General features: G+C 46.3%; 2 protein-coding genes across 9 annotated transcripts in view; both read left to right on the plus strand.

The window, feature by feature from the left end:
* RPRD2 (regulation of nuclear pre-mRNA domain containing 2) overlaps window positions 1-13487 on the plus strand; it is a 96972-nt gene extending 83485 nt beyond the window's left edge. For 2 of the 6 annotated variants that reach the window (XM_069574246.1, XM_069574254.1), the window contains 2 exons: window positions 3021-5781; window positions 13184-13487. In XM_069574246.1, the coding sequence (XP_069430347.1) occupies window positions 3021-5781; window positions 13184-13280 (2858 nt within the window). In that variant the 3' untranslated portion in view covers window positions 13281-13487. Of the gene's footprint in view, window positions 1-3020; window positions 9663-13183 lie in introns of those variants that run through there. The other 4 variants (XM_069574280.1, XM_069574287.1, XM_069574258.1 and 1 more) reach the window with 2 other exon arrangements.
* TARS2 (threonyl-tRNA synthetase 2, mitochondrial) lies at window positions 13184-26384 on the plus strand. 3 transcript variants are annotated; one of them, XM_069574301.1, is made up of 19 exons: window positions 13184-13375; window positions 14367-14578; window positions 14998-15194; window positions 15518-15641; window positions 16302-16426; window positions 17216-17333; window positions 17451-17515; window positions 17760-17838; window positions 19009-19155; window positions 19346-19444; window positions 19957-20174; window positions 20631-20793; window positions 21013-21150; window positions 21331-21408; window positions 23546-23646; window positions 23847-23948; window positions 24128-24200; window positions 24713-24827; window positions 25914-26384. In XM_069574301.1, exons 3-19 carry the CDS (start codon window positions 15088-15090, stop codon window positions 26060-26062), a joined length of 2001 nt encoding a protein of 666 aa, XP_069430402.1. In that variant the 5' UTR covers window positions 13184-13375; window positions 14367-14578; window positions 14998-15087; the 3' UTR covers window positions 26063-26384. The 3 variants fall into 3 exon arrangements, 2 of the variants coding, with proteins under 2 accessions (XP_069430402.1, XP_069430397.1); XM_069574296.1 differs by lacking the exon at window positions 13184-13375 and having other exon boundaries at window positions 14352-14669; XR_011253978.1 differs by lacking the exon at window positions 13184-13375 and having other exon boundaries at window positions 14463-14669; window positions 23851-23948.
* Window positions 26385-26404: the final 20 nt, after the last annotated feature.

Genomic DNA, 26404 nt, shown 5'->3' on the forward strand with positions numbered 1-26404 from the left:
ATTTTAATGTTAACTGAAACTAAAAACAATAAAAAAGATCAGTCTGCTATCAGAAATCTTAGAAGACATGATTATCTCCTTTTTAATGTCCAAATGGCCTCTATAGATACCATACCTTTTTCTGTTTTCTGACTACCTATTGAAAATATTAGTTGCTCAGTCATGTCCAGCTCTTTGCAACCCCATGAGACTGTAGCCCGCTAGGTTCTTCCTTCCATGGGATTTCCCAGGCAAGAATGAATACTGGAATGGGTTGTCATTCCCTTCTCCCAGGGATCTTTCCAAACCAGGGATCAAACTCAAGTCTCCTGCATTGCAGGCAGATTCCCACCAGGGAAACCTACCTATTATCTCTTGTTTGAATCTCTCTATTCAGCTTTGCTAATTATGTTTTATGCCTAAAACTGTCTGCTGCTTTTTTTTTTTTTTTTTTTTGCTTCTAACATTTTTTCATAAAGCTTACCTTGATCTTTGTTCTCAGATCCTTCAAATACTGAGTATAATTATGCAGTGAATTACAGCTTCAATATAGTGATTTACTCTGCATCAGTAGTTCTTCACCAGAAGTCTCCAGGGGACATTTGGCTGTGTCTGAAGACATTTTTGTTTGTCACAGCTGGGGTTGAGGTGGGGAGCTACTCCATTTGAGGGGTAGAAGCCAGGGATGCTGCTTAATCCTACAGTGCATAGGAGAACCCCAACAACAAAGTATACAACCCACAATGTCAGTGGTGCTGAGATCCCACTTTATATGAATAGAGAGCAGCAGTACAAGTATCTGTTCATTTTCTTATTTCCTGTACTTCTATAAGTGGATCCGCCGAGCACTGTATTTTAGTGAACTTTGTCTTAGAATATAAGAGAATTTTGTTACACATGACAACCCTACTAAATAATAATCCACACCTCTACATACTGGCACCAGCAAAAGAATTGATGCTACAGTGCAACTCGCACTGCTAATTTCAGGGATAAGTAGTTTGAGAGATTGGCATTGATGATTTCTCCTTTCTAGTTTCTCTTCTATTATCATTCTGTAATTACAGTAAAAACCTTAAACTCACTTGCATTTTAACTTCCTACATAGATATAATACATAGATCTTAAGAAGCTTTTTCTTTGAGCAGATTGTTAAAACAATATCATGTAGATCTTCTAATCAGGCAAAATTTGAACAGAACTAGGTGTGTTGTGACAGAATAAAAAGTGGGACTCTCAGAAAAAAAACTTTGTGGAGTAACAGGGCAGTTCACCACCTTTGAGTTCCTCATGGAAAGTGGAAATTTCCTTACCTTTTAAGAGGACTGTGTCTGACAACTTAAATAGATACCTTTCTTCAATGACCATCAAGGAAATCTCTTAGAACTTTGCTCTCAATGTCTCACCTACAGCCCTTAGTGATATTTTCAGCACAAAAGAATGACTTCAGTGGGCAGACACCATAGTGTATGGTTTAAGATTGAAGTAAAGTAATATTTAATGGTAAGAGTGTAATATTTTCCCTGTTACCAGAAGTCTGAGTAGTATCTATGTTAAGAAGATGATCTCTTGAAGAATTCCTTTCACAACATCTGAAAGATATGCTGGAATATCATTTTAAAATCATATGATATTATCACTTTCCAGTGCTTCAAGACTTCTGATTCTGATAAAAGCAGTTGCTGTTAAGAATTACACTATTAAGAAGAGGAAAATTGTATAGCCAGGGAGATTTTTTTTTTTAATTAAATACGGATTTTTTTTCAGGAGGATAGCAATGAAAATAAACTGTGCTTTAATTATTTGGATTTTTCAAATATTGGATAATAATAAAAGCCATGCATCATTGTTTAGAAGTGGGTGGCATTTGAAAACGCTGCAAAGATGGAACAGCCTTAAAATTCTTAAGACCTTAAATCTCTTAGCAAATAAGGATAAAAATTGAAATTTTAAAGAAACAATAATTGAAATATCAAATGAAATATTATTTTCTTTCATATATCATTATGAAGGAACAGTTTTAGTTTACAACTGAAAGCTATTAATTCAGGTGAAGTGTATGTAAAATTTTCATTTGTGACCAGAAATTGAGTAAATTTTTCAAAATATGATTGGATTATAAATAAAGAACCTTCTGTTATTTCTTTTGTCAAATGTTTTTTCAAGAAATTTTCTACAGGAGCAGTTTGCTTTGGTGGACTTCAGCCTGCCTTTGCCCCCAGAGAATCCTTTCTTGGTGCTCTGAGAATGTTTTGTCTGTCAGCAAGTAGAGTTGGATCTCCTCAGTGTCAACATGTATAGACCAATAATCCTTGGATTTTCCAAGCTATAAGAAGGGGATTGGTGTGTCTTCTTGTCAAAGGATCAGTGTCCCCAAAGGTCTAATTCTATAAGCTTTGTGGTGTATAGATGTATATTTATTATTGCTACATTTTACAACTAAAAATTTTACAACCGAAGCCTTTCCCCAAATATTACACCAATCCAGCAAGATATGCTTCTTAAAAAAAAAATCACAGGTCACATAAGTCCCTACAATTTGCATGTCGTTCTCTCTGTCCTAGGAATAACTGTACATTAACTAATTAGAGACAGTTGCGGAAGTTGGAAAGGAAGGATAGGGCAGAATATCTATTTGCGTTTAGAGAAACAATTCCGCAGACCAAACATTAAGAAATACTGGCTTAAAGTGTTATTTTACAGATAATTATGCCCCCTTTCTTTTCCTGCTTTGTCTTGTTTAAACTCTGAGTGATTCTGACACTAAAATCTCCCTCTTCCTGTTGCCTTTTATTTTTGCCATGTTGGCCTTGTTTCATGACTACTAGAAATATTTCAGTAATTTGCTCTCCTTATATTGATAAATCAGACCAGTGTTTTCTGTGACATTTAGCCATTACTTGTTTGTTCTGAATCCCTTTGATCTCATATTTTAATGTCTGTCTAGTTCCCACTGGAATGAATATCTGATCAGCCTACATTGTTTTCATTGGAAAGTAGGGAGTTGTTGCTCTTAACTTCTCTAATCTTTGTTTCTACAGGCCTGTCATCTTTACTTCAGAGTGTTACTGGGAACCCAGTTCCATCCAGCGAAACGACACCCCAGAGCACTTCAGCTTCCCCTGCTAACACCACAGTCTCTAGCATAAAAGGAAGAAACCTGCCCTCCAATACCCAGTCCTTTATTCCCAAAAGCTTCAACTATTCTCCTAATTCCTCAACTTCTGAAGTCTCGTCAACATCAGCCAGCAAGACCTCAATTGGGCAAAGCCCAGGGCTCCCAAGCACTACTTTCAAGCTCCCCTCCAACACTCTGGGGTTCACAGGTAACCACAACACTAGCCCTGCTGCACCACCTACTGAAGTTGCCATGTGCCAGTCCTCAGAGGCCTCCAAGCCAAAGCTGGAGTCAGAGTCCACCTCCCCAAGCCTGGAAATGAAGATCCACAACTTCTTAAAAGGTAATCCTGGTTTCAGTGGCTTAAACTTAAACATCCCGATCCTGAGCAGTTTGGGATCCAGTGCTCCAGCCGAAAGCCATCCATCAGACTTCCAGCGTGGCCCTACTAGCACATCAGTCGACAACATTGATGGAACCCCGGTACGGGATGAACGGAGTGGGACGCCCACTCAGGATGAGATGATGGACAAGCCCACGTCCAGCAGTGTGGATACCATGTCCCTGCTTTCCAAGATCATTAGCCCTGGTTCCTCAACACCCAGCAGTACAAGATCACCACCCCCTGGGAGAGAGGAAAGCTTCCCCCGAGAGCTCTCCAGTTCTGTGTCTACGTTTCGGCCCTTTGGCTTGGGCAGTGACTCCCCCTATAAGCAGCCTTCTGATGGAATGGAGAGACCGTCTTCTCTGATGGACTCTTCACAGGAGAAGTTCTATCCAGATACTTCTTTCCAGGAAGATGAAGATTACCGAGATTTCGAGTATTCAGGGCCTCCACCATCTGCCATGATGAACCTAGAGAAGAAACCAGCCAAGTCTATCCTGAAATCAAGCAAGCTTTCTGATACCACTGAGTACCAGCCAATCCTGTCCAGTTATAGCCACAGGGGTCAAGAATTTGGGGTAAAGTCTGCCTTTCCTGCATCTGTGCGGGCCCTCCTGGACTCTAGTGAGAACTGTGGCCGGCTTTCGTCTCCCCCTGGGCTGTTTAGTGCCTTCGGCGTCAGAGGGAATGAAGCGGGGTCTGACCGGTCACCATCGCCGAGTAAGAATGATTCATTTTTCACCCCTGACTCCAACCACAATAGCTTGTCTCAGTCTGCCACGGGGCATCTCACTTTGCCGCAGAAGCAGTACCCAGACTCTCCTCACCCAGTCCCACATCGGTCCCTTTTCTCTCCGCAGAATACCCTTGCCGCCCCCACGGGCCACCCACCCACGTCAGGTGTAGAGAAAGTCCTGGCCTCTACCATTTCCACCACGTCGACGATTGAGTTTAAGAATATGCTTAAGAATGCCTCACGAAAGCCCTCAGATGATAAACATTTTGGCCAGGCCCCCAACAAGGGTACTTCAAATGATGGTGTCAGCCTGTCAAACCTTGCCCAGCTCAGCTTGACGGCCGCCGATCAGCAGCAACAAGAAGAGCACTATCGCATAGAGACTCGAGTCTCCTCCTCCTGCTTAGACTTGCCTGATAGTACCGAAGAGAAGGGGGCCCCTATAGAAACCTTGGGTTATCATAACGCATCCAATAGGAGGATGTCAGGCGAGCCAATACAGACTGTAGAGTCCATCCGAGTCCCTGGGAAGGGAAATAGAGGACATGGGCGTGAGGCTTCCAGGGTGGGTTGGTTTGATCTGAGCACCTCAGGAGGCTCCTTTGACAATGGCCCCTCAAGTGCCTCTGAGTTGGCATCCCTTGGGGGTGGGGGCAGCGGAGGCCTCACTGGCTTTAAAACAGCACCATACAAAGAACGAGCACCCCAATTTCAGGAAAGTGTCGGCAGCTTCCGTTCCAACAGTTTCAACTCAACATTTGAGCATCATCTCCCCCCATCCCCCTTGGATCATGGGACACCCTTCCAGAGAGAGCCAGTGGGGCCATCATCTGCCCCACCCGCCCCTCCTAAGGATCATGGTGGTATCTTCTCTCGAGATGCACCTACTCATCTACCCTCTGTGGATCTTTCGAACCCCTTCGCAAAGGAGGCAGCCCTGGCTCACGCTGCCCCACCTCCTGGGGAGCACGGCGGAGTTCCTTTCCCCACCCCACCCCCTCCTCCGCCCCCCGGGGAGCATAGCGGCAGTGGCGGGAGTGGCGTCCCCTTTTCTGCTCCTCCTCCTCCTCCACCTCCTGGTGACCGCTCTGGGGTTGTGCCCTTCCCAGCCCCACCACTGGCAGAGCACGGAGTGGCGGGGGCCGTGGCAGTGTTTCCCAAGGACCATAGTTCCCTCCTTCAGGGGACCCTGGCTGATCATTTCGGGGTGCTCCCAGGACCCAGGGACCATGGGGCCCCCACCCAGCGGGACCTCAACGGCCCCGGCCTTAGCCGTGTGCGCGAGAGCCTGAGCCTGCCCTCCCATTCTTTGGAGCACTTGGGCCCAGCCCATGGAGGAGGAGGTGGGGGAGGCGGCAACAGCAGCAGTGGCCCCCCCTTGGGTCCCTCGCACAGAGACGCCATCAACCGGAGTGGTATGATCTTGCGGAGTCCCCGGCCAGACTTCCGGCCTAGGGAGCCTTTTCTCAGCAGAGACCCTTTCCACAGTTTAAAGAGACCCAGGCCACCTTTCGCTAGGGGCCCTCCGTTCTTTGCACCAAAACGCCCATTCTTCCCTCCCAGGTACTGATGGAAACTAAGGGAAAGGCATTTGAACAGTAGAGAGCGTTGGAAGTAGGAGTTTGGTTTATTATCATTGTTTTTATTTGTTCTCCCTCCTTTGACCTATTTTTTCTTTCTTTTTTTTTATTATGACAAAGGACCTCCCTTCCAAATTAAAAAGTTTATATGCTTACATTTCACTATTCCATCCAGTCCTCCCACCCACTGCACTTATACCTACCTTTTCCAAGATGTTTGTATTTTAAGGGGGTGGGGGCCAAAGAAACACAACTAAAGCCACTTCATTTGGCTGGGGGTTTGAAGGGTGGGGAGGAGAACAAATTTATTTTCCCCCATCTATTGAAGAGTATTACTACATTTGAAATAAAACTTCCATCAGTACAGATAATACCATGTGCAATGTTGGGATGTCATTTGGGGCTTGGCTTCTCACGTGGTCAATGGAGGGATTCTTGTCCCCTTCTCTCTCCAGCTCAGTTACCTGCTGTTAGCCGTCTGGCTGTCTTCCCTGTGTGCTCTGTGGCCTGCGGACAGCCAAGAGATGTTGCAGGGGAGGAGATGTGGGAGACCTCGGACCTGTCAAGTTATTTGAGGGTTTTCTTTTGTTTTGTTTTAAAAGGCATGTGGAAGTTGAGTTCTTGACCTTTCTCCCAAAGTCTAAGCCTTTGTTTTTTAATTTAGCCTCTTCTGAGGTTCTATCAGGCAACAACTTTAAGGAAATACGGACCTCATTTTATCCTAGTAAGGAATTTTCCTCCTTTGATTAGAAGAAAGAGGGCCAGGTATATTAAAATTAAAAGAATAAGTAACTGCAGTACAGACAGAGGAGCCATTGATGGTGTGATCTGACTTGGCCATCTGTCATAAACATATTTCTGAGGTGGTTTCACATATCTGGCATCAAGCTCTTGCTTCCTGCTGCCTTTTTTTTTTCATTGACTTTTTCTCCCTCAGTTTTCTCGTCTGCATTTCTAGTCTACCCAGAAAGTCACTGTACTTGACAGTAGATACAGAGGTGCAACTGAAACATTCTGATATTATCCCAGTTGTGGGTTTTTTTTTAAGTAGACATTTTTACCATGGTGCCTCCCTAATGTAACATTTGTTGGTAGTTATCACCAAAAGTTAACTATGGGGAAAGGAAAGTATTTGTCTTTATCTTTTACCCTTGACCTAGTCCTGTATTCACCCCTCTTGGTATTCTGAAGGAGGTAGTTTAGTAGCATCTTTCTTTATACCTCTTTAGTTCTGTCTTAGTGACAAATGGATGTTACACATATCCTTGCAGATACACAGGAGGACCTGATTAGTTTAAATTTACCCCACTCTATGGATAATGACCTGTCACATTTCAAGGCTCACACCTTATCCTCACCTCCCACTCTCAATAGAAAATGTTTATGCCCTTAGTCATTTTACATGAAAAAAAAAAAAGTGCTTTTTTTCTCCCTGAACTGAAAAGCTCCTTATTTGTATTTCTATAGCTAGTACTGGGAAAAGACAATCACTGCGCTTTGAGTGTTTAGGGACACTGAAAAGCAAATGTTGCTTTACTACATTTTTTAATTTAGTGTCTTACCGTAAAGTACACACTGGTAATCTCCAGCCAGAAGAGTAAAAGACTATAAAAGGAAATCCTAGCAAGTTTCATATTTTCTTCCAAGTTAGTGTAGAAGTAACTGTAGGAAGTGTAGGGATTGCTTTGGATTCACCCGGTGAAGTTTTACAGATGGGAGAGCGTGGGCAGTGTAGTGACAGAAGATGATTCTTTGTCTCAGAATAAGCTTGCTTTGCAGGTAAAAGAGCAGCTCAAACCAGGTGTGCATCATAGTTTGGGAGTTTTTGTGTAACTTATTCCATGTTACTTGTTTGGGCTCTCCAAAACATGGAGTCCTCCATCTTCCTAATGCATTTCTGGTCTTAGGCCAGCTGTTCGTCCTTTGACCTTCTCAAGCCTCTGCGCTGTAGCTCTCCCTGCAGAAAAATGCATGATACCACAATGTTGTAAGTGGGATGAGGTATATAGTGTAGCAAAGCAAAGAAACAATACAGTTATACTGAGTCCTAAGACATTTGTTTAGAGAAAAGCATAAGAGAGTGTGAGGGTGGGGTGGGGGGAGGTTAAAGGGAGGAAGTTTTAACTCAAGACTGAAATAGATTTTTTTTTCTTTTGCAGAAAATTAAGTGGGATGTTTTTCATTCTAGAATAAAAGAATGTGAATTCTTTCTGCTGCTCTTGAGTAATCTAAAAGTAGTGTTTACTTGAAAAGGCTCTCTGACCATTTGATTTTTATCAGAAAATGGGGGGTTGGTCAGCAAAGTGGTTTCCTGAATGTTGGGGCAGGTTAATTGTCCTCAGAAGCACGATAGCTAGTACATGAAAGGGAAGACCTTGTACAGTTTTAAAAGATGGACTTTAAGGGTTGGGTTTCTGTGGAGTGTGTTTTGTTTTTTTAAGCCACAAAATCCATTTGTTTCAGGATTGAAATGAGGATTTGTATGTAACTGTCAGCTATTTGTTACCTTTAAGGACATCTGCCTACAGCAGTCAGTGAAGACAACGATGTGTATATATATGTGATATAGTGAAACAAGACAATTCTGGTATTCATAACATGAAACAAAGGGGTTTTATTCTTTCTGTGTCTGTGATTTATAACTCCGTGCCCATGCTCTGACTTTTGTATTTCAACCTCAGAACAAGATTTTTTTAAAAGCATAGTATAGTGCGTCTTGGCAAGGACATGATTCAGTATGCAAACAGATAATGCGAAGTTGTTACTAAGGTTCTTGGTGCTCACTGTAAAATCATAGACAGAGAATCGGTGGGTGCGGCATGAGTACACTGGTACCACTTAAAATTCAGTGATACAACATCAGAAATTGAGTCCTTAAATATTCTGTAAAAGTTTACTCTTCAGTCAGCTTAGATTCAACCTCTATCCTTGCTCCCATTTGCCCTCCCAAATTTTGTTGAGAATAAACAGAATTTGGTTTGTTTCCAGGGAGGGTAAAATGATAAGAGAATAGGCCTTTCATCCTTTCCAGTCCCAGGAATACAATGTTTGTGATGTATATGGTACAGCAAACCTATCTAGATAATGTGAATATGCTAAAACTCCTAATTGCAGAATATTCACTATCAGTCCTGAAGTTACTGGTTCATGCAGAAGTAAGCTTCAGCTGTTACTGTTTTGAAGCCGCTGTAAATTACTGCTTTTTCTCCTTTTTGCCTCCCCTCTTCCCCCCCTTTTTTTGAATGGGCTGGGGTGCCTGTTAAGATTTAAATTAGATATGTTGGATTGATATTCTCACGTGTTCAGTGTGGAAAACAAAACAAGTACATGCTTTAGAGGCAACATCAATGAAATCCTTTTGAAATGTGTATTAATATCATTTAATAAAATAACTAGTTCTAAAGGTTTGACATTTTTCTTTGAGATTTGGGTCTTTGACCAAGGGCCCCTGGCTTCTCTGGTGAATGCAAATAGGAGGGAACTTCTCCAGAAGCTGAAACTGCTGCTTTGAGGAACAGGCCTGTTGTTGGAAAGACCTAAGTTTTCTCCAGCAAAGACCCTACATGACTGTCCAGGGCTGAAGGTGAAACCAGCTACAGGAATGCAGGAAGAAAAGCCTGAATATATCTCTGAAGATAACAGTTGTATTTGCTTTTGGTCTAAACATGCAAGGAGGGTAGAGGGGCTGGTGTGTGTGCACCTGCACAGGTCTGAGGCAAACACACGCCAGAGACCTCCCCATCTCAAGCCTGCCTTGCGACCGCTTGCGCTTTCCTCTCTTCCAGGCATTCCTTTTTTTTTTAAATCTCTTTGCCCCCAATATTATGTTTTTGTTTTCCTGTTTAATAAAGTATGGTTTCCTTTGTTGTGTGGTTGACTTTTCCCCTCTCTGATCTTGTCCAGCTGTCCGCTTTGACTTCCACAGTCAGTGTCACTGAAGGCATTCTGAGCTTCTTAAGATCTTTATGGCCTTGTGGGTTTTGTTTAGTCCTTTATGGCAGTTCAGTTTTGGACAATGGGTGGGGCAAGATCAAGATGTTCAGGGAGTGGTTGATAATGAAGTGGGTATACTGTATGGATGATAATTTTGTACATCTTCCCCAAAAATTGTACGATTGTGAGCAAAAAAGTATTTTTAAAGCATAAAATTGGGGCAGTGGCAGTCAGGATCCTTCTGGACAATTCTTTGCCCACATCTACCCTTCTCACATATTGCCAGTAACAAGCCACACTCAACCCCTCTCTCACCCCATCCCTTTTCATGACCCAGTGAGGCTTAATAAATGTTGGCTAAAGGGGTAAAGAGAGTCATTGCATCTAGACCAGGCCTGGATCCCTGGCAGGGTAGAAGGCCCTAAATAGCAGCCTTGAATATGTGAAACTGCACGCATGTCACCAGACACTTCAGAATTAGCACAGTCTAGGAACACACCCAGCAGGTAGGGGTGTACACTGTACTGGCCGCTTCTGGAATCTGGCTCACCCTAACTTCCTGGTCCCCACTTGGGGCCTTGACTTGCCACCTGATTCCTGTCCCCATCCCAAGGAAGTAACAGCTTTTAGAACTCACTAGCCTTTCTGGGCATGTTGAAAATACACAACTTCTATAAAATTGTTTTATTTGGGCCAATATAGTATAGAAGGAATGAGTTGCCCCCTCATGTATGTAGGCAGAGTATGTTTTAGGGTATGGAGGTGTTTCTCATACTTGATTATGAGTAAACTGTATAGGCAAGTCCGGTCAGCTGCTGTTCACAGTTGCTGAGTAATAACTCATTCAGGTTGCAAGAGGGACACCCATGAGATGGCTCTTAAGTAAACATCCTGCTCTACCCCCATGTAGAAGTAGAAAGAAGCACATGTGCTTTAAAGGAAAGAAGCAAGTGCCATGTAAAATTATTTCTGACAAACTAGGGGGTGGGGGAGGACAGAAGAAACAATACTTAGTTACAAGTTTGAGGGGAACCGGATAAGAAGGCTGAGATCTATTTGGAAACTGATAATTGCAGTTACCCTATCCTTTTCCTTTATCACTGTGGCAGGAGTCAAAAGTTGAGAACACAGATGTGGGTGGAGGGGCTAGTGAGCAGTGCCAACAGAGGAAACAAACAGGCTGCAGTTTGTGTTTGACTCAAAACGGTGTTGACTAACCCAGCACACTCTGGATCTGCTGGGGTTCTTAGCAAATTAGATATTCCAACATTCCTCCCTTTCCCTTCCCCACTGGATCCCTTTCTTGAGAATTAAGTCCTCTGTCACCTAATTTGTGGGAAGGAGGAGATAAGACTTGAAACTTCCTACATTTTTCTTGGGGTGTTTCAGTTGGAAAGTGTAGAAAGGAGATGGGTTTCCTCCTCCCCTGGCTAGAAATCCTTTGCACCTACATAAGGCAGTACTCAAGGTCTCATGTTTTCTAGGCGGCCAATCGTTGCCAAGGGCAGTAGCGATTAGTAAAGTATTACGTTGGAATCTTGGATTTTCGGTAGTGGGCCATATAGTTGTACAGATAATATCTAGGACCTTCCTTCAAGGTACTTAAGTCTTTGTTTTTGCTACTTTATTTCAGCATCGAACTTAAGTTGACACTGGCTCCTGTGTTCAGGAGATTTCATGTTTTCTTGAACTGACCAACCAGGGTCATTTAAAAGGCGTGGTGGCTGTATTTCTCTCGTACCGACTCAAGAAATGTCTTAGGAAAGGACAATCTTATTAGAGACTTTTTAGGGGAGCCCAAGGTTTTGTTTTCAATTTATCCCCATGCTCTGGCTAGAATGTCTCCCCCTCAATTTACTCAGCGAAGTTGGCTGGACTATCTCTGTAGTATATTTAAAGCAAAGTTAAAGTTTGGCCCCATCCTAGATCTTTATTACTAAGGGGGGAAAGATTTTTTTAACCTAACCTCCCCACAGCACCTACTGTAGCTTTAGCCACTCTGCTAGTTCTTTGGGCCTCAAAACCATTTGGTGGCAATGATACAAAGCTTTCTTGTATTTTACCTTCTTATATTTCTCCTTTTTCCCTCAATATCTTCTACCGCTTTGGTGTAGGGAAATTTTGCTTCTAAGAATGAAAATTTGGAGGTATGTGTTGCTCCTGATAACAAGAGGGAAATGTACTGTACTTTTCCATGGAGAGAATTTTTACAAACAGTTAAAGATGATAAAAACAATACCTGCTCAACCAAAGCTGTAGCTAACAGGATGTCTATTCTAAGAGTGGAGTAAAGCTGAGAGTTTTCTCAAAATTGATTCAGGGTCTAGTGTACCCTTTTCTGAGGAGTTCTTTTCCCTAGACTTCTATGAAACCTTCTGGCATTATTTCCTTAACTCTGCTTTTTTCCTTAACCTTAGACTAGTAGAGGTTATTTGGTAAGACGCCTCTTTGCCTGTTTTCTTGGCTTTTTATTAACTTTCTCTCCACCCTATTAAAGGCCTCTTAGGGCCCAAAGGCTCCTAGTTCTGTTCCCTGGAGAGAAAAAAAAAAGATGAGCTACCAAACATGATGCATGGTGGTGATCCTGGTCCCTGTGAGACAGCATAACGTGTTATAACACTGGTCCTGCATTCAGATGGAGTGGGGCTTGACTTCTTTGAGAGTCATTTTCAACATTTTGAAGGGACTGTAAGAACTACTACTTGGGGTTCTCGGAATTCAGTGAGATAGTGAAGCATGGCACTTGGCACATAGTGGGTTGTTGAGTAATATTCTGGTGGAAGGGAGGAGCAGTTTTAGCAACAGATATTTCCCCAGCAGGCTAATTGGCTAAAATTCTGAGGCTGAGACGTGCTAGTCACAGATCAGAAGTTGTGAAGACCCAGTGGTTAATGTGTTGGCCTTCGCTAGCTTACTCTTGCCTGCTTGCTTGCTGGCTTGCTTGTGACACAGGCAGGAATGGAATAACAACATTCCTTCCTTCACTGCAAACCAGATCACGTAAGTGATGAAGTAGCAGTTGATTGGCATCCCGTAGCACCCAGCTCAGTGCATCGCACATAGCAAGTAGTCAGTACATGTTTGAGGGATGAGTGCAGGCAGCTATTGTCTGTGACTGTAATTAATCTACTTATCCCACTATCCCTCTACTATCCTCCCAAAGCAGAATCGTTAAAGGTGTGTGTCAGTATACAAGTCCTATGGGGTTTCAAGTCGGTACAGTGGTCGGTATATTCTTAATTATTTATGATTATTTATGGAATAGCTGCCATTTTGTTGCATGCAGTGTGACACTTCCCTGTCCCTTTTGGCGCAGAGCCATAGGAAGAGTTCTGCCTGCTGCCACACTTCCTGATTGCCATTTAAAAAGTCTCCCAACCTTCTCCCAAACTCACACACATACAAGTCATCTTCCTCTTCCACACTCTTGTCTATTTCTTTTTGTATTTCAGGGTGTCTAACGTGCCAGAAGATGGAGCCAAGATCCGGAGTGGTGCCTGTGACTCAGATCAACTGCTGCCTCTCCAGACAGAACCTCTGGAAACTTAGATTAAACACCTTTCTATGACAGCTCTTCCTCCACAATGCTTGATAACATCACCATTGGAAACTTGAGAACCTACACCAAGCATCCCCACCCCCAGGTGAGGGGACTAATGGGAATTACTAAGAACCTCACATCTGTCCCTAAATCCATTTCCCTCATACTTTACAAATCTGGTTGTGTTTCAATTTTACTATAGAAAACAAATCAAATACACCTAGTCCTGTGTTCTGGATATAGCAGGGAGAGGGCTAAAGGAGAGCTAGGATGGGAATTAGAGGCAGTCTTGGTTGGAAGCAGAGAGCTAAGGTTCTAGGGTTAGGCACTTCTTTCTGAGCTGTTGGAGGAATTGTATTGGGAGTAAACTCTTATTACCAGAGAAAGTCTGTTGTGGTAGAAGAATGTGAAACTTGGACTCAGAATCCAGCATCAGTTGGCATTAAACCACTTACCTTCTCTGACCTTAAATTCCTCATCTGTAAGATTAAGGGGTCTCTAAAGGGCTCTCTTTAAGCACCATGAGTATGAAGGGATGCCAAAGAATGCCTTCTGCAGATTCTTTGCTCTAGCCCCAAAGTGGTTATGTTCATTTATTCTCATAGCTTGTCACTAGTGTTGCCCATTACTATGTACTGTGCAATATATTAGACAATATAAAATTAACCTTAATTCAGAATTAGAACTATTATTCCCATTTTATAGATAAGAAAATTGAAGTTCAGAAGTTTATTTTGTTTGGGAGTGTCTGGTTTTGTCGCATTGCCTGGCTTGTGGGCGCTTAGTTCCCTGACCAGTTCCCTGTGGCTTCTGCAGTGGAAGAGCAGAGTCTTAACCACTGGACCGCTAGGGAATTCTAGAAGTTAACTTACCCAAAATGACACAATCCCCAGGGTTTACACTAGATCTGTCTTATCTCAAAGTATATGCTTTTATCTGTTTCCTACCTGCCAGTGAAGACTGTAAAGTATGGTTAAAAGGAAATGACTACCCTTTCCGATCTGTTTCTCTTCCGCTTGCATTCTGGGAAATTTTCCTGCCCCTGTCCTCGAAGCCGCAGGATACCTTACTGCTCTTTTGATCTGAAACTGCAGGTCTCTGGATTTGCCCACGTGTGTAACAGTTTAGGTCTTCCGGTCAGGCGGAACCACCCACACCGCCGCTGGTGCTGCGTGGGGTGTTCCTCCTCCGAGTTCCTGGAGGTGGTCCCAGATTGGAGTGGCAGCTGTAGTAACCAATAGGCATGGATATTGTTGGGCCAGACGTCAATGAGGAATCTGGCGAAGGAGAAGCGGCGATCTTTTGAGTATGTAGCACCGGACTGAGGGAAAATGGGGCTGTATCAGAGGTGTCGGCGGCTTCGGTTCCCAGGGTTACATGCCTGCGGGCTGCACACGGTGCGTGAGGTACCCAAAAGTTCCGAGCAATATTGGACCCAGCCCAGCGGAACCCCCAAAGTGTAGGCTCTTAACCCTGCTTGACACCGCCTGCTCCCGCCCAGCGGCCCCCAACCGGACTACCCTGGCCCTTAGATGCGCCATTTTTTCCCTCGTGTTGGCAGCCTGGGGAGCCTAGAGCTCCTAGCCTCTAGGGCCCTGTATCACCCAGTGTTTTTAAAGGCCCAGGATTCGGACCACGGCCACTTAAATGTTCTAATTTCGCGCGGTCCCAATCCCAGGAAGGAATGATGGAACCTGTGTTACTTGTTAACATCTTTCCCTCCAGGCAGCTGTGCCGACCCCTCCACACTGGTTGGTAGAGCGGCTTGGCTATTTTGAGGAGCTATGGACTGCTCAGGTAAAGAGGTTAGCAAGCATGGCACAGGAGGAACAGCGGACTATTAAGATATCACTTCCTGGAGGTCAGAAAGTCGATGCTGTAGCATGGAAGACAACTCCTTACCAACTAGCCCAGCAGATCAGGTACTAGGCTCATTCTGCACCTACCAGGATAATGCTTCTATCTCTGCTTTCTCTTTCTCAATTTGAGTAGGGGAAAGACTTTGTATGTTTATCCCATCCTCCCCAAGATAGCATTTCCTGCCAATTCCTTTTCAATCTGCATTAGTTTCATAGTCTCTGACCTTCCTCCATTTGGCGTGGAGGGTGGAGGGGAATGATAAATTATATTGCTCCCGTAACCCGTTTCCTCGTGCAGGTTTGGAGTTACTAAGAGATTAGTTCCTGTCTTCGCCTTTGGATAGTAACCTTGTCTTTTTTTTTACCTGTATTCCTCACTGCTGAAGTTCAAACCTGGCAGATACTGCAGTGGCTGCTCAAGTGAATGGAGAACCTTATGATCTGGAGCGGCCCTTGGAGACAGATGCTGACCTCAGGTTTCTGACATTCGATTCTGCACAGGGGAAAGCGGTAAGCTTCTTCCTTATCGGGGATACAGTGGCTACTAAACTAAGAGATGTTTAAGTAGGCATTTCTAGCATTTATTTCCCTTGCATCAGTTTCTCCAAGTGCAGTTGGGAGGCTTACGGCATATTGCTTGCCTTGACTGGTCCTGGCTAAGCTGGAAACTTAGGATGAAAGTTTTTACTTAGCCTGGGTCTATTAAGCAGTGACCATTTGTGCTAGTGAAAGGGAGAGAATTAAGTTGAAAATAGATAATATGCCCAGTTAGCCCCCCAACTCTTGAGACCTATAAGTCATCAGTAGCACGTTTTTAATTCTAGTGTGGCTTGCACAACTGGGCACATGACCTGGCTTCCCCTCCACTTTTTCATGTCAGCTTGGATGGTATGAAAACTGACTAACCTCCTACTATGCTCTGGAACTGGAAAGCAATGAGGAGTGGGGCTTACTCTTTTCTGTGCGTTGCTTCTAGGGGCCTTCTTTCTTTTATATTCAGTTTTGTTGTTGTTTATTTGTCTTTTACTATTCAGCAGTCACCCTCAAGCTCAGGGGCCACATTTTGTGATAGTTACTCATAACTGGTTCACATCAGCTTTTCTGAGGAGGTCAGAGAGGTAGGGGCTAAAGAAGGCTATGAACTCATGAACTCCTTTCTTGTGAACCCAGGTATTCTGGCACTCCAGTACCCATGTCCTGGGGGCAGCAGCTGAACAGCTTCTAGGTGCTGTCCTCTGCCAAGGCCCAAGCACAGAATGTGGCTTTTATCATGATTTCTTCTTAGGAAAGGAACGGTGAGTAATGCAAGGAAGGAGGAGAATAATTCTGGGGTGCTTTTTTTTTTCAGAGATATCACCATATTTTCTTTTTCTTTTTTTGAGGTCTAATTGACAAATACAGTTGTAATTTATTTAAAGTATAGTTATGGTGATTTGATATATGTCTACATTGTAGAAGGATTCTCATAATCAAATTATCACGTGCTTTTTTGTATGTATGAGAATGCTTAAGATCTACTTTTAGAGAATTTCAATTATACAATACAGAATTTATCAACTATAGCCACAGTGCTATAAGTTAGTTCCGCAGGCCTTATTCCTCTTATAACTGAAAGTTTGTACCTCTTTACTGGGATGGTTTCTGAGGCCTTTTCTGGAGCCTCATGCATGTTCAGTTTGGAGGAGAAAGAAAACTGGGGGCAGGGTCCCTCCATGCCTCAGCTGTGATATTGGTATCACCGTCTCTATTAGTCCATGTCCTTCCTTCTCTAAATCAGCTTGAAACTTACCTTCTCTAGCTTTTATGTATTCAACTTTTACTTCATCCCTCATTACTGTTGCTCTAGTTTTGTTTATCCAGATTGCCTGCATGCAACATTTAATTTCATACCTAGAGCTGTTTTCCTCCAGCTGTAAACTTTGAACCTGATTTCCTATTTATTTTCCCCTAGTCTCTTTGTCTTTGCCAGTAACTTTAGATGTTTCCGGAGGGCAGGATTCACCCCCTAGCCAGTACCCAGGTGTGTCACCCAGGTGTTGCTCCCTAGCAGACAGAGGCCAGCCAACCATCCTTCGTCTCTCCAGGACAGTCAAGGGCTCAGAGCTGCCTGTTTTGGAACGGATTTGCCAGGACCTTGCAGCTGCTGCTCAGCCCTTCCGGAGACTGGAGGCTTCCCAGGCTCAGCTTCGCCAGCTCTTCAAGGTAGGGTGGAGACACACAGATTGAGGAGAATGATCGAGAGGTGTGAGGGGAGGAGTGGCTCTCTCTGGGATGTCTCTGTGAAAATAAAGGCTTGTCATCACTTTCCCCTTCTTCCAGGATAACCCCTTTAAGCTTCGCTTGATTGAGGAGAAGGTGACAGACCCAACAGCAACAGTGTATGGGTGAGAGCTGCTGACGCTGAGAGGAACAGGGAGAGGCGGGGCTGCGCTAAGGAAGGCCAGGGCTGGCGTGGGGGAAGAAGAGAGGCTGTGGTGCTCCAAAGGAATGGCACTGATGTTTATCTCTCACTGCTCGCTCTGTGGAGCAGTTCTTTGCATCTCTTTCTGTCAGCTAAATACCCTGAGAGGGAGAAACTTAGAAGCTCAAGAATTTGGAAACCACTCACTGGCCCCTTCCTTCTCCCAGGTGTGGCATGCTGGTTGACCTGTGCAGAGGCCCCCACCTTCGGCATACTGGACAGATCGGAGGCCTGAAGTTGCTGTCGGTCAGTCATGAGGACTGGGTTAGCTTGAGATGCCTGTGTTTTCACTGGAGTGAGTTGAGGAAGGGGAAGGTGATTCTCAGCCCCTTCTCTACTCTGATAGCTAAGGGAGGAATCTGGAAGGAGAAAGAAACTTTGTCCCTGCCTTCTAGAAACTTCCCATCTAGTGACAGATACTTGACACCCTGCCAGGGCCCAGAAGCCAATTCAGATTCCATAGTCAGACATTACCACCAAGAGAGATGGCAAAGGAGAGCATAAACAGACTGGACAGGGTCATTAGGGAAGACTCCTGAGGGGAGAGCAGGTGTGGAACACCATTTGACAGGCACAGAGAGAATATTCTTTTAAGTCAGAGGCCTGCCCTTTATAAAAATACCGCTCCTGGGCAAGGTGAACTGTCAGTTGGAGTAGGATCAGGAAGCAGGGAGTGAGGGGAGAGGCACATAGGTAGAGCAAACCCTGGACTGAAAACCTAGGCATCTGCTCTGAGTTCTGTCTCTGCCACTGATAAGTATATGGCCTTGGGTAAACCTTGCCCATGGTCCCCAGCTGTAAAATGAGGCTGTTAATTCCTGTCCTGCCAGTGGGGCCATATCATAGACACAAAACCAACTAACACAAGAGAAAGTGAGGACAAGTTAAAAGTACTATAAAATGCAGGCCGTTTCTCATTAGTACTATTGTTCAAGGAACGAGAAGCAGAGGCATTTGAATTTCATGGATCCAGGAACAGCGTGGGAGATTGGGTTTTCTCATGACTGTGTGGGAGCTTGATAAGGGGATGGGTGGACTTAATATTTGACCGGTGCTTAGGGCTACTTCCCTGTGCCATTGTTGATTAGAAGGGGAAGGAAGGAAGTACAGGGGTGCTGGTAAGATAGTGCTGGTGAGAATGCAGAGGTGACTAGATGCAGTTAGAGTTGAGCAGTACATGTGTAGAAACCAAGGCCCAGGTACCGCCAGGGTGGTAAACATGTCAGGGGTTGTCTGGAGGATTGGGTGTGCATCCTGCTGCTGGGGATGGTGGGAAAAGTGAGAGAGACGAGATGGAATTGTTGTCAAGTGGGTGCCTGCGATGCTTGTGCCCAGAGTATCATCTGAGGATTGAAGGAGGTTGGGTGGGTGCCTTCAGTCCTCATCTTCCCTTTGACTCCCTCTGTCCTCCCACAGAACTCATCATCAGTGTGGAGATTTCCAGGCGCCCCAGAGACGCTGCAGAGAGTGTCCGGCATTTCCTTCCCCACGGCAGAGGAGCTGAGGGCCTGGGAAGAATGGAGGGAGGACGCAGAGTTACGGGACCACCGGCGCATTGGGAAGGTGTAGAGACTGGGGGGATGGCGGCGGAGGAGGTGTGATGATAAGGGTTGCAGAGCCAGGAGGGAACCTGATCTGTGAAGTTGGGAGCAAATTCAGAATCCCACAAACGGAGCAACTCTGTCAAGTAATCTCTTCTGGGTTTTCAAGCCCTGCTTTCACCTTGAAGTGATATTGCTGATTCCAACTCCAGGAACAGGAGCTCTTCTTTTTCCATGAACTGAGCCCTGGGAGCTGCTTCTTCCTGCCTCAAGGGACAAGGGTGTATAATGCACTGGTGGCTTTTATCAGGGTAAGGAGGACCCATGTTCAGGATGACTGGAGAGGGACTGAGGGCCTAGAAGAATCCAACTGTTAAAAAGAGAGGAATTAGAAGTTTGAACATTAATACCGTCGAGTGCACGTGTGCTAAGTCACTTCAGTTGTGTCTGGCTCTACAGCCGCAGGTACTGTGGCGCACCAGGCTCCTTTGTCCATGGAATTTCCCAGACAAGAATACTGGAGTGGGTTGCTATTTCCTTCTCCAGGGGATCTTCCCAACCCAGGGACTGAACCCACATCTCTTATGTCTCCTGCATCAGCAGTGGGTTCTTTACCACTAGCGCCACCTGGAATGATAGAGTGCAAGTGACCTTAATCAAGAGCAGTGCGTCTGCTATGGGGAATGTAGAGAGGGGGTGTGGTAATTACTAGGTGTAGCTGTGATCAGCATGACTTGAGGGCCCAGGAGAGCCACACAGCTGCCACCCTGCCTCCTCTGCTCCCCAGTCACTCTGGTCTCCCATGTCTACGTCTCCTCTGCAGGCTGAATACACCCGCCGCGGTTTCTCAGAAGTGAAAACCCCCACGTTGTTTTCTACGAAGCTCTGGGAGCTGTCAGGGCACTGGAAGCATTATCGGGAAGACATGTTTGCCCTGCAGCCACCAGGCCTGGACCGGCCCTCCAGCTCTCAGAGCGACCACTCTGCCAGCCCCGCCGCAGACACACTTGCCCTCAAGCCCATGAACTGCCCGGCACATTGGTGAGCTGGGAGCCAGGAGACCTGGTTTCTTCTGGGGCTAGAGCTAGGCAGCCGGTTTGCTAAATATTAATAGAAGGCACCTTGGAATAGTGTTGGAACCCTGGATTCGAGTCCTGAATCTGCCTTCTCTCTCCCCATGTGAATTTGGGGAAATCATCGTTACCTCCCTAAGCCCCAGTCTCATCATGGGTAATAGCAAGGGTTTGGAGCTGCTGTCTCAGATTCCTCTTTCAGTTCAATGCCTGTCACAGAACAGGGGCACAGGAAGTGGTGTCTGTTATTGTTACTGAGAAATTCACTTGAGAACCAGGCAGGATTAACAGGACTGAGCAGGAGGCAGGGTCAGGCCTGAGAGGGCATCAGCTGATAGTGCGAAGAAGGGAAGTGGAGGGCGGGGAGCAGGCCTCCAGGGTTAGTTTTCCCTGTGGCCCTGACTCTTCCCCACCCCAACCTCAGCCTAATGTTCGCCCACCGGCCCAGATCCTGGCGAGAGCTGCCCCTGCGACTGGCCGACTTTGGGGCCCTGCACCGGGCTGAGGCCTCTGGCAGCCTGGGGGGCCTGACCCGGCTTCGGTGCTTCCAGCAGGATGACGCCCACATCTTCTGTGCACCAGATCAGGTGGCCCTTCCCCAGCTCCACTGAAGCAGTCTAAACCACCTTTCATTCTCCTTGTGAACCGCCAACATTCCTGACCCTCAGCTGCCCTGTTTATATACTATAAGTCAGCTACATTCCATCTCCAGCTTTCCTTTATGTTTTTGCTTTCTTCCCCTCAAACTTCTACCCTGACCCCAAAGCTCTAGCTGGCACGCAGCTCACCTACCCTTATTCCTCCAGCTGCAGGCAGAGATCCGAGGCTGTCTTGATTTCCTCCACTCTGTTTACACCATCCTTGGCTTTTCCTTCCACATGGCACTGTCTACCCGGCCATCTGGCTTCCTGGGAGAGCCTTGCCTTTGGGACCAGGCCGAGCAGGTGAGTGAGTGGTAGGGAAGCAGAGGCAGACAAAGCAGTCTAATGGAAGGGGAGGGGAGGTGGGACTAAGGGTCCCTGGTGGAGGCAGGTGCTGAGAGGGTCATTGCGGGGGCCAGTGGGATATGTTGCTTGTAAAGTCTAAGGCAACATATTCTTTCTCTTGTCTGCTTCTCTCTAAAGGTCCTGCAGCAGGCCCTAGAAGAATTTGGAGCACCGTGGGATCTCAACCCTGGAGATGGTGCGTTCTATGGGCCTAAGGTAAGCTGGGAACCCAGATTAGAGTCTTACTTACTCATCTTCTGGTTTTGTTTCATTAAATGTTTAATAGACACGAAGGAATGTGTTTAAACTTGTGTAGGATGTAAAGAAAAGCAATACATTTCCTGCCCTCATGGAACTTAGGTCTGATGAAGCTTCTGGGAGGTAAAGAAGGCATTTTCAGCACCATGGGATCAGTACTGTGTAGGTACTAAGGGAGCATGTTACTCTGGAGGGTCAGAAAAGGTTTCCTGTAGGACTCTCTTTCTAATCTGAAAAGTAATTATTGGTTAAGTAAAAAGATGACTCAGGAGGGAACATTGTAGGCAGAGGCTGGGTCGAGGAGTGACATGGCAGGTTGAAAGAGGTGAAAGAAATCAGTGAAAAAAAGGCCTGAAAAGTGCCTGCTGGATATAGTGAAAGAGCTGTTAGGTTGGTTTGTTTGATTAATTTTGGCTGCACTGGGTCTTGGTCACTGCGTGAGCCTTTTCTCTAGTTGTGGCGATCAGAGGCTCTTCTTCACTGCGTGTTTCAGCATGCAGGCTTCTCACTGCAGTGGGTTCTCATTGCCGAGCACAAGCTCTAGGCACATGGGCTTTAGTAGTTGAGGTATGCAGGCTCAGTAACTATGGTGCACAGGTTTAGTTGCTCCAAGGCATGTGGGATCTTCCAGAATCAGGGATCGAAACTGTGTCCCCACTCTGGCAGGTAGAATCTCAACCCACTGGACTACCAGGGAATCCCCAAGGCTGTTAGGTTTTGAGGGGCCATTTTCCAGTAAAATGGGGACAGGGGTGAGAATCAGAAGTGAATAAATGAATATAACTCTTTCAAAAACATTGGCTCTAAGGAATTTCCTGATGGTCTGGTGGTTAGGACTGAGCGCTTTCACTGCTGAGGGCCCAAGTTCAATCCCTGGTTGGGGAACTAAGATCCCACAAGCCGCATGCGGTGTGGCCAAAGCAAACCTTAAAGAACATTGGCTTTTATAAAGGCAAAGGAGAGTAGCTGACAGATCCAAAGAGATGTTGCCTGAGGATGTTTAAATGCTGTGATGTGAGGGAGCCTGTTTGGGTCGGGAGAAGTTGAAGTTGTAGAAGGGGTTTCAGTAGAGGAACATTTGTGGGACGTCATAAGGGATGGGATCCAGAGCCCTCCATAGACAGGACCCTTGTGCCTTTGTTTAGGAGATAGGAGGAAAGGCTGGGGTAGGTGCAAGGAAATGTATAGGTATGACAGAAGCTGAGACATTTTTCCTTTCTCATGCTGTCAGTTATTGGAATTCTCCACAAGGTAGGAGGCAGGAACATTTGCTGAGATGGGAGTGGGGAAGAGGAGAGTGGTCATGAGGGAGCTAAAGAAGGGAATTGAGGAGAAAGCTTGAGCATCCTTGAGGAGAACAGGGCACAGAGTTGGTTAGGACTGCCCGTGGCTCGCTGGCAACAGCACGGCTTCTGCTGAGGTTCACAGCGGCCCCTTGCGTCAGTCACTGTTTTTGCATCTGTAGTGTGTGGTATGCTGGGCAATGCGGGGCAGCTCTGTTGCAGGGCCAGGCAGGTGGGCAGCGAGGATGCTGCCAAGGTGGAGTTTCGTCATGTGGATGTGACAGAAGAACAACGATACCAGGGAACCTGAAGAGTGGTTATAGCTTCATGGAGAGAAACGGAGGCGGGAAAAGCCAAGAGGCCTATGAGTGTGAAGAAAAGTGAGTTAAGGAGCTGAGAAATTGAAGAGTCATTAATAGGAATAATTGTCAGAGCTGGAAGGATAGGATACAGGAATCGGAGCAGGTGTCTGACGGATTGTTTCAGAGGCGCAGCCATCCTGGGAGATGATGGGATGAAGGTCATGGCCACAGTGTGGGCTCGGGTGAAGGTCTCTGAGATGAGAAACTCGTGGAATTGAGAGGCCAGGGTGAGGCTGGGCCATTCATATGAGTGTTGACGTCCCCTAATGTTACATCACTATTAAATGGAAAGAGCCACTGCCAGATTCTCCAGTGAGTGATGTGGAGCAGGATTCCGTGGGTGACATGTCTCTCCACACAGCCCGGGATGTGAGTAGATAGAGGGGGCGGACGTGCAGTGGAGGGCACTGGCTCTGGTTTCTCGAGTGTCCTCCCTTCTGTCTTCGCCAGATTGATGTGCACGTCCGCGATGCCCTGGGTCGACCCCATCAGTGTGGGACAATCCAGCTTGATTTCCAGCTGCCCCTGAGATTTGATCTCCAGTACAAGGGGTATGGCACCTTGTCCTCTCCCCTTTTCCCTCAGCTCGCGGACTAGGTGGAGGCCCACTTCCCTTTCTACCCTTAAAACTTAGCCACATCCTCCACACCCTCCCTTGCCGGAGTTGAAGATTTCTTGGAAACTGGAAGGTAATCTCGGGTGCTCATTTTGTGATGCTTCTGCATTCTGTCCACCCCCATCTCCCTCCAAGGCAGTCGGGGGCCCTAGAGCGTCCAGTCCTCATTCATCGCGCTGTGCTTGGCTCCGTGGAAAGGATGTTGGGAGTGCTGGCGGAAAGCTGTGGGGGAAAATGGTGAGACCTTTGACCTAGATTCCTGTCTGTTCTGGCCCTCAAACCAGGCAGTGTATGCTCCAGATCCTGCCCCCTCTTCAGACTCCAGCTTCTGTTTCCTTCTAGAATCTGCTCTCTGCAGCCACACTTGTGGTCCGAGCCAGGATAAATAGTTTGCCTTCCTCTCTTCTCTCAATCAGGCCACTGTGGCTGTCCCCGTTCCAGGTGGTGGTCATCCCCGTGGGGACAGAGCAGGAGGAATATGCCAGAGAGGTGAGGATGGGGGCCGACGCAGGGCTGATAGGCCCGGGACGAGCAATGGGAATTGCTACATGCTGGGAATTCCACATCTGAAAACTGAGCTAATTCCTCCTTGCCTGGAGATTTGTGAAAATTAAACAAGTCGGTAAATGTTAAATAGACAATAAGGTCCATGGCACAGAAGGGGCCTTGGATGAATGTTGTTCTCATTTTTCGTCTCTAGAAAGAAGTAAGGATAATGGACAGTACTAGAGCCGAGCAGCTGGTTGGTGGTGTAGAGTGGTGTCTAGAAACAGGCAGGGTCCAGCAAGGCTTGGCTGCAGGATAAGGCAGACAAGGAAGCTGTGGGGGCTGCAGAGTGGCCTCAGTGTAGAGAGGGAAGAGGATTCGTGAAGAGACCCGGAGAGCCTGGAGGCAGAGGAAGGAAGAGCAGGTGGGGGAGCTTGAGGAAAACTGGTGTTGGGGTATTCCACCTCCTCAGCCTTCCATTAAATCAAGTTCCTATCAATGACCCTCTGCCCCAGGCACAGCAGAGCCTGCAAGCTGCGGGACTGGTCGGTGACCTGGACGCTGACTCAGGACTGACCCTCAGCCGGAGAATCCGCCGGGCTCAGCTCGCACACTACAATTTTCAGTTTGGTAAGACCTGGTCAGCACAGCCCCCCGGCCCTGCACTCTTCTGCCGGCCTGTGTGTTCTTTCCTGTCTGTCAGGCCTGGTCGTTTGCACGTTTGGGTAATTTGCGGCTCGTTCCCCGAGCTGGGCAGGAGCCAGGATTCAGCGCAGCTGAGCCGTTGGGGGCTAGGCTCTTGCACCCCCTGGCCTGTGCCTCTGACCCTCAGGACAGTTTTCTGCTGGCCCCCACCCTAACTCTTGGTGTCTGTCAGGTTAATTAGTCAAGGGAGCATCAGACAGAAAGGGACAGGAAGGGCTAATAGGACGTTAATTAGTTAGTTTTGTTTATTCTAGACCTAGGTGGAGTCAGCCCTAAGGGATGAGAAAAAGGGCCATAAGGGAAAAAGCCTAAGCCAACCGTGTACCTTTTTTCATTTTTCCAAGATTCAGAGCTCTGTCTTGAAGGCAAGAAGTAGAGATTTCTCAGCCAGATTACCTGATTCTCTAGTTTTACACACCCACTTTCCTGGTGGCTCAAACAGTAAAGCATCTGCCTATAATGCAGGAGACCCGGGTTCAGTCCCTGGGTAGGGAAGATCTCCTGGAGAAGGCAGTGGCAACCCACTCCAGTATTCTTGCCTGGAAAAACCCATGGACGAAGGAGTCTGGTAGGCTACAGTCCATGGGGTCACAAAGAGTTGGACACAACTGAGCAACCCATCCTGCCAGTCTTGGCAAAAGCTACACCATGACCCCATGGACTTACATAACGTGTCTCCCACCCTGCCACCGTCCCCTTTCTCTAATGTACATGCACACACACAGACACTTTTCTCTCTGGATCTGCTTCTTGATGTGTTTGTCTTTCTTTGGCTGACCGTACTGTCTCACCCCTGGGCTCCTGAGTGGAAGTGATAAGGCATGTAAGAAAATGTCTGGAATCTTTCAGGAAGACCAGGGAACTGGAGAGCAAGAGATAGCTAAATATATCCTTTCCCGGAACCATGTCTGAGCTCTGCTTTTCCTAAAGATTTCTGCACAGCAAAAGGAGGATATCCTCTCCTTTTGGATACACTTTTTCTAAGATTCCCAGACCTCCCTCTTCCTGCAGTGGTTGGCCAGAGAGAGCAGAGTAAGAGAACAGTGAACATTCGGACTCGAGATAATCGTCGACTTGGAGAATGGGACTTGGCCGAGGCTGTACAACGGCTACTGGAGCTGCAGGACACCAGGGTCCCAAATGCTGAAGAAATTTTCTGAGCATTTGTATATAGATGTGGCAAAGACCTGCAGGAGCCACCAGCCATGCCTTAACTGACAGGTCTGGAGTCCCTCAGACTCCTCAGAACTCGTGTGAAGGCATGAACTACTTTCATGAAGAGATTTGGTCTGGGAGAAGCTGTAGCTGTTTGGATGTGAGGAGAGTGAAACTAAATAAACTTGGGGAACTTCCCTGGTGGTCCAGTGGTGAAGACTTTGTGCTTTCAATGCAGGGGCTTGGGTTCAATCCCTGGTCAGGGCACTAAGATCTCACATGCTGTATGGTACAGCCAAAAAGTTAAATAAAAACAGTAAACTTGAAGCTAGTAGTGTGTGTCCTCA

This window comes from Ovis canadensis, chromosome 1 (genome assembly GCF_042477335.2).
Source record: "Ovis canadensis isolate MfBH-ARS-UI-01 breed Bighorn chromosome 1, ARS-UI_OviCan_v2, whole genome shotgun sequence".
Classification (NCBI taxonomy): Eukaryota; Metazoa; Chordata; class Mammalia; order Artiodactyla; family Bovidae; genus Ovis; species Ovis canadensis.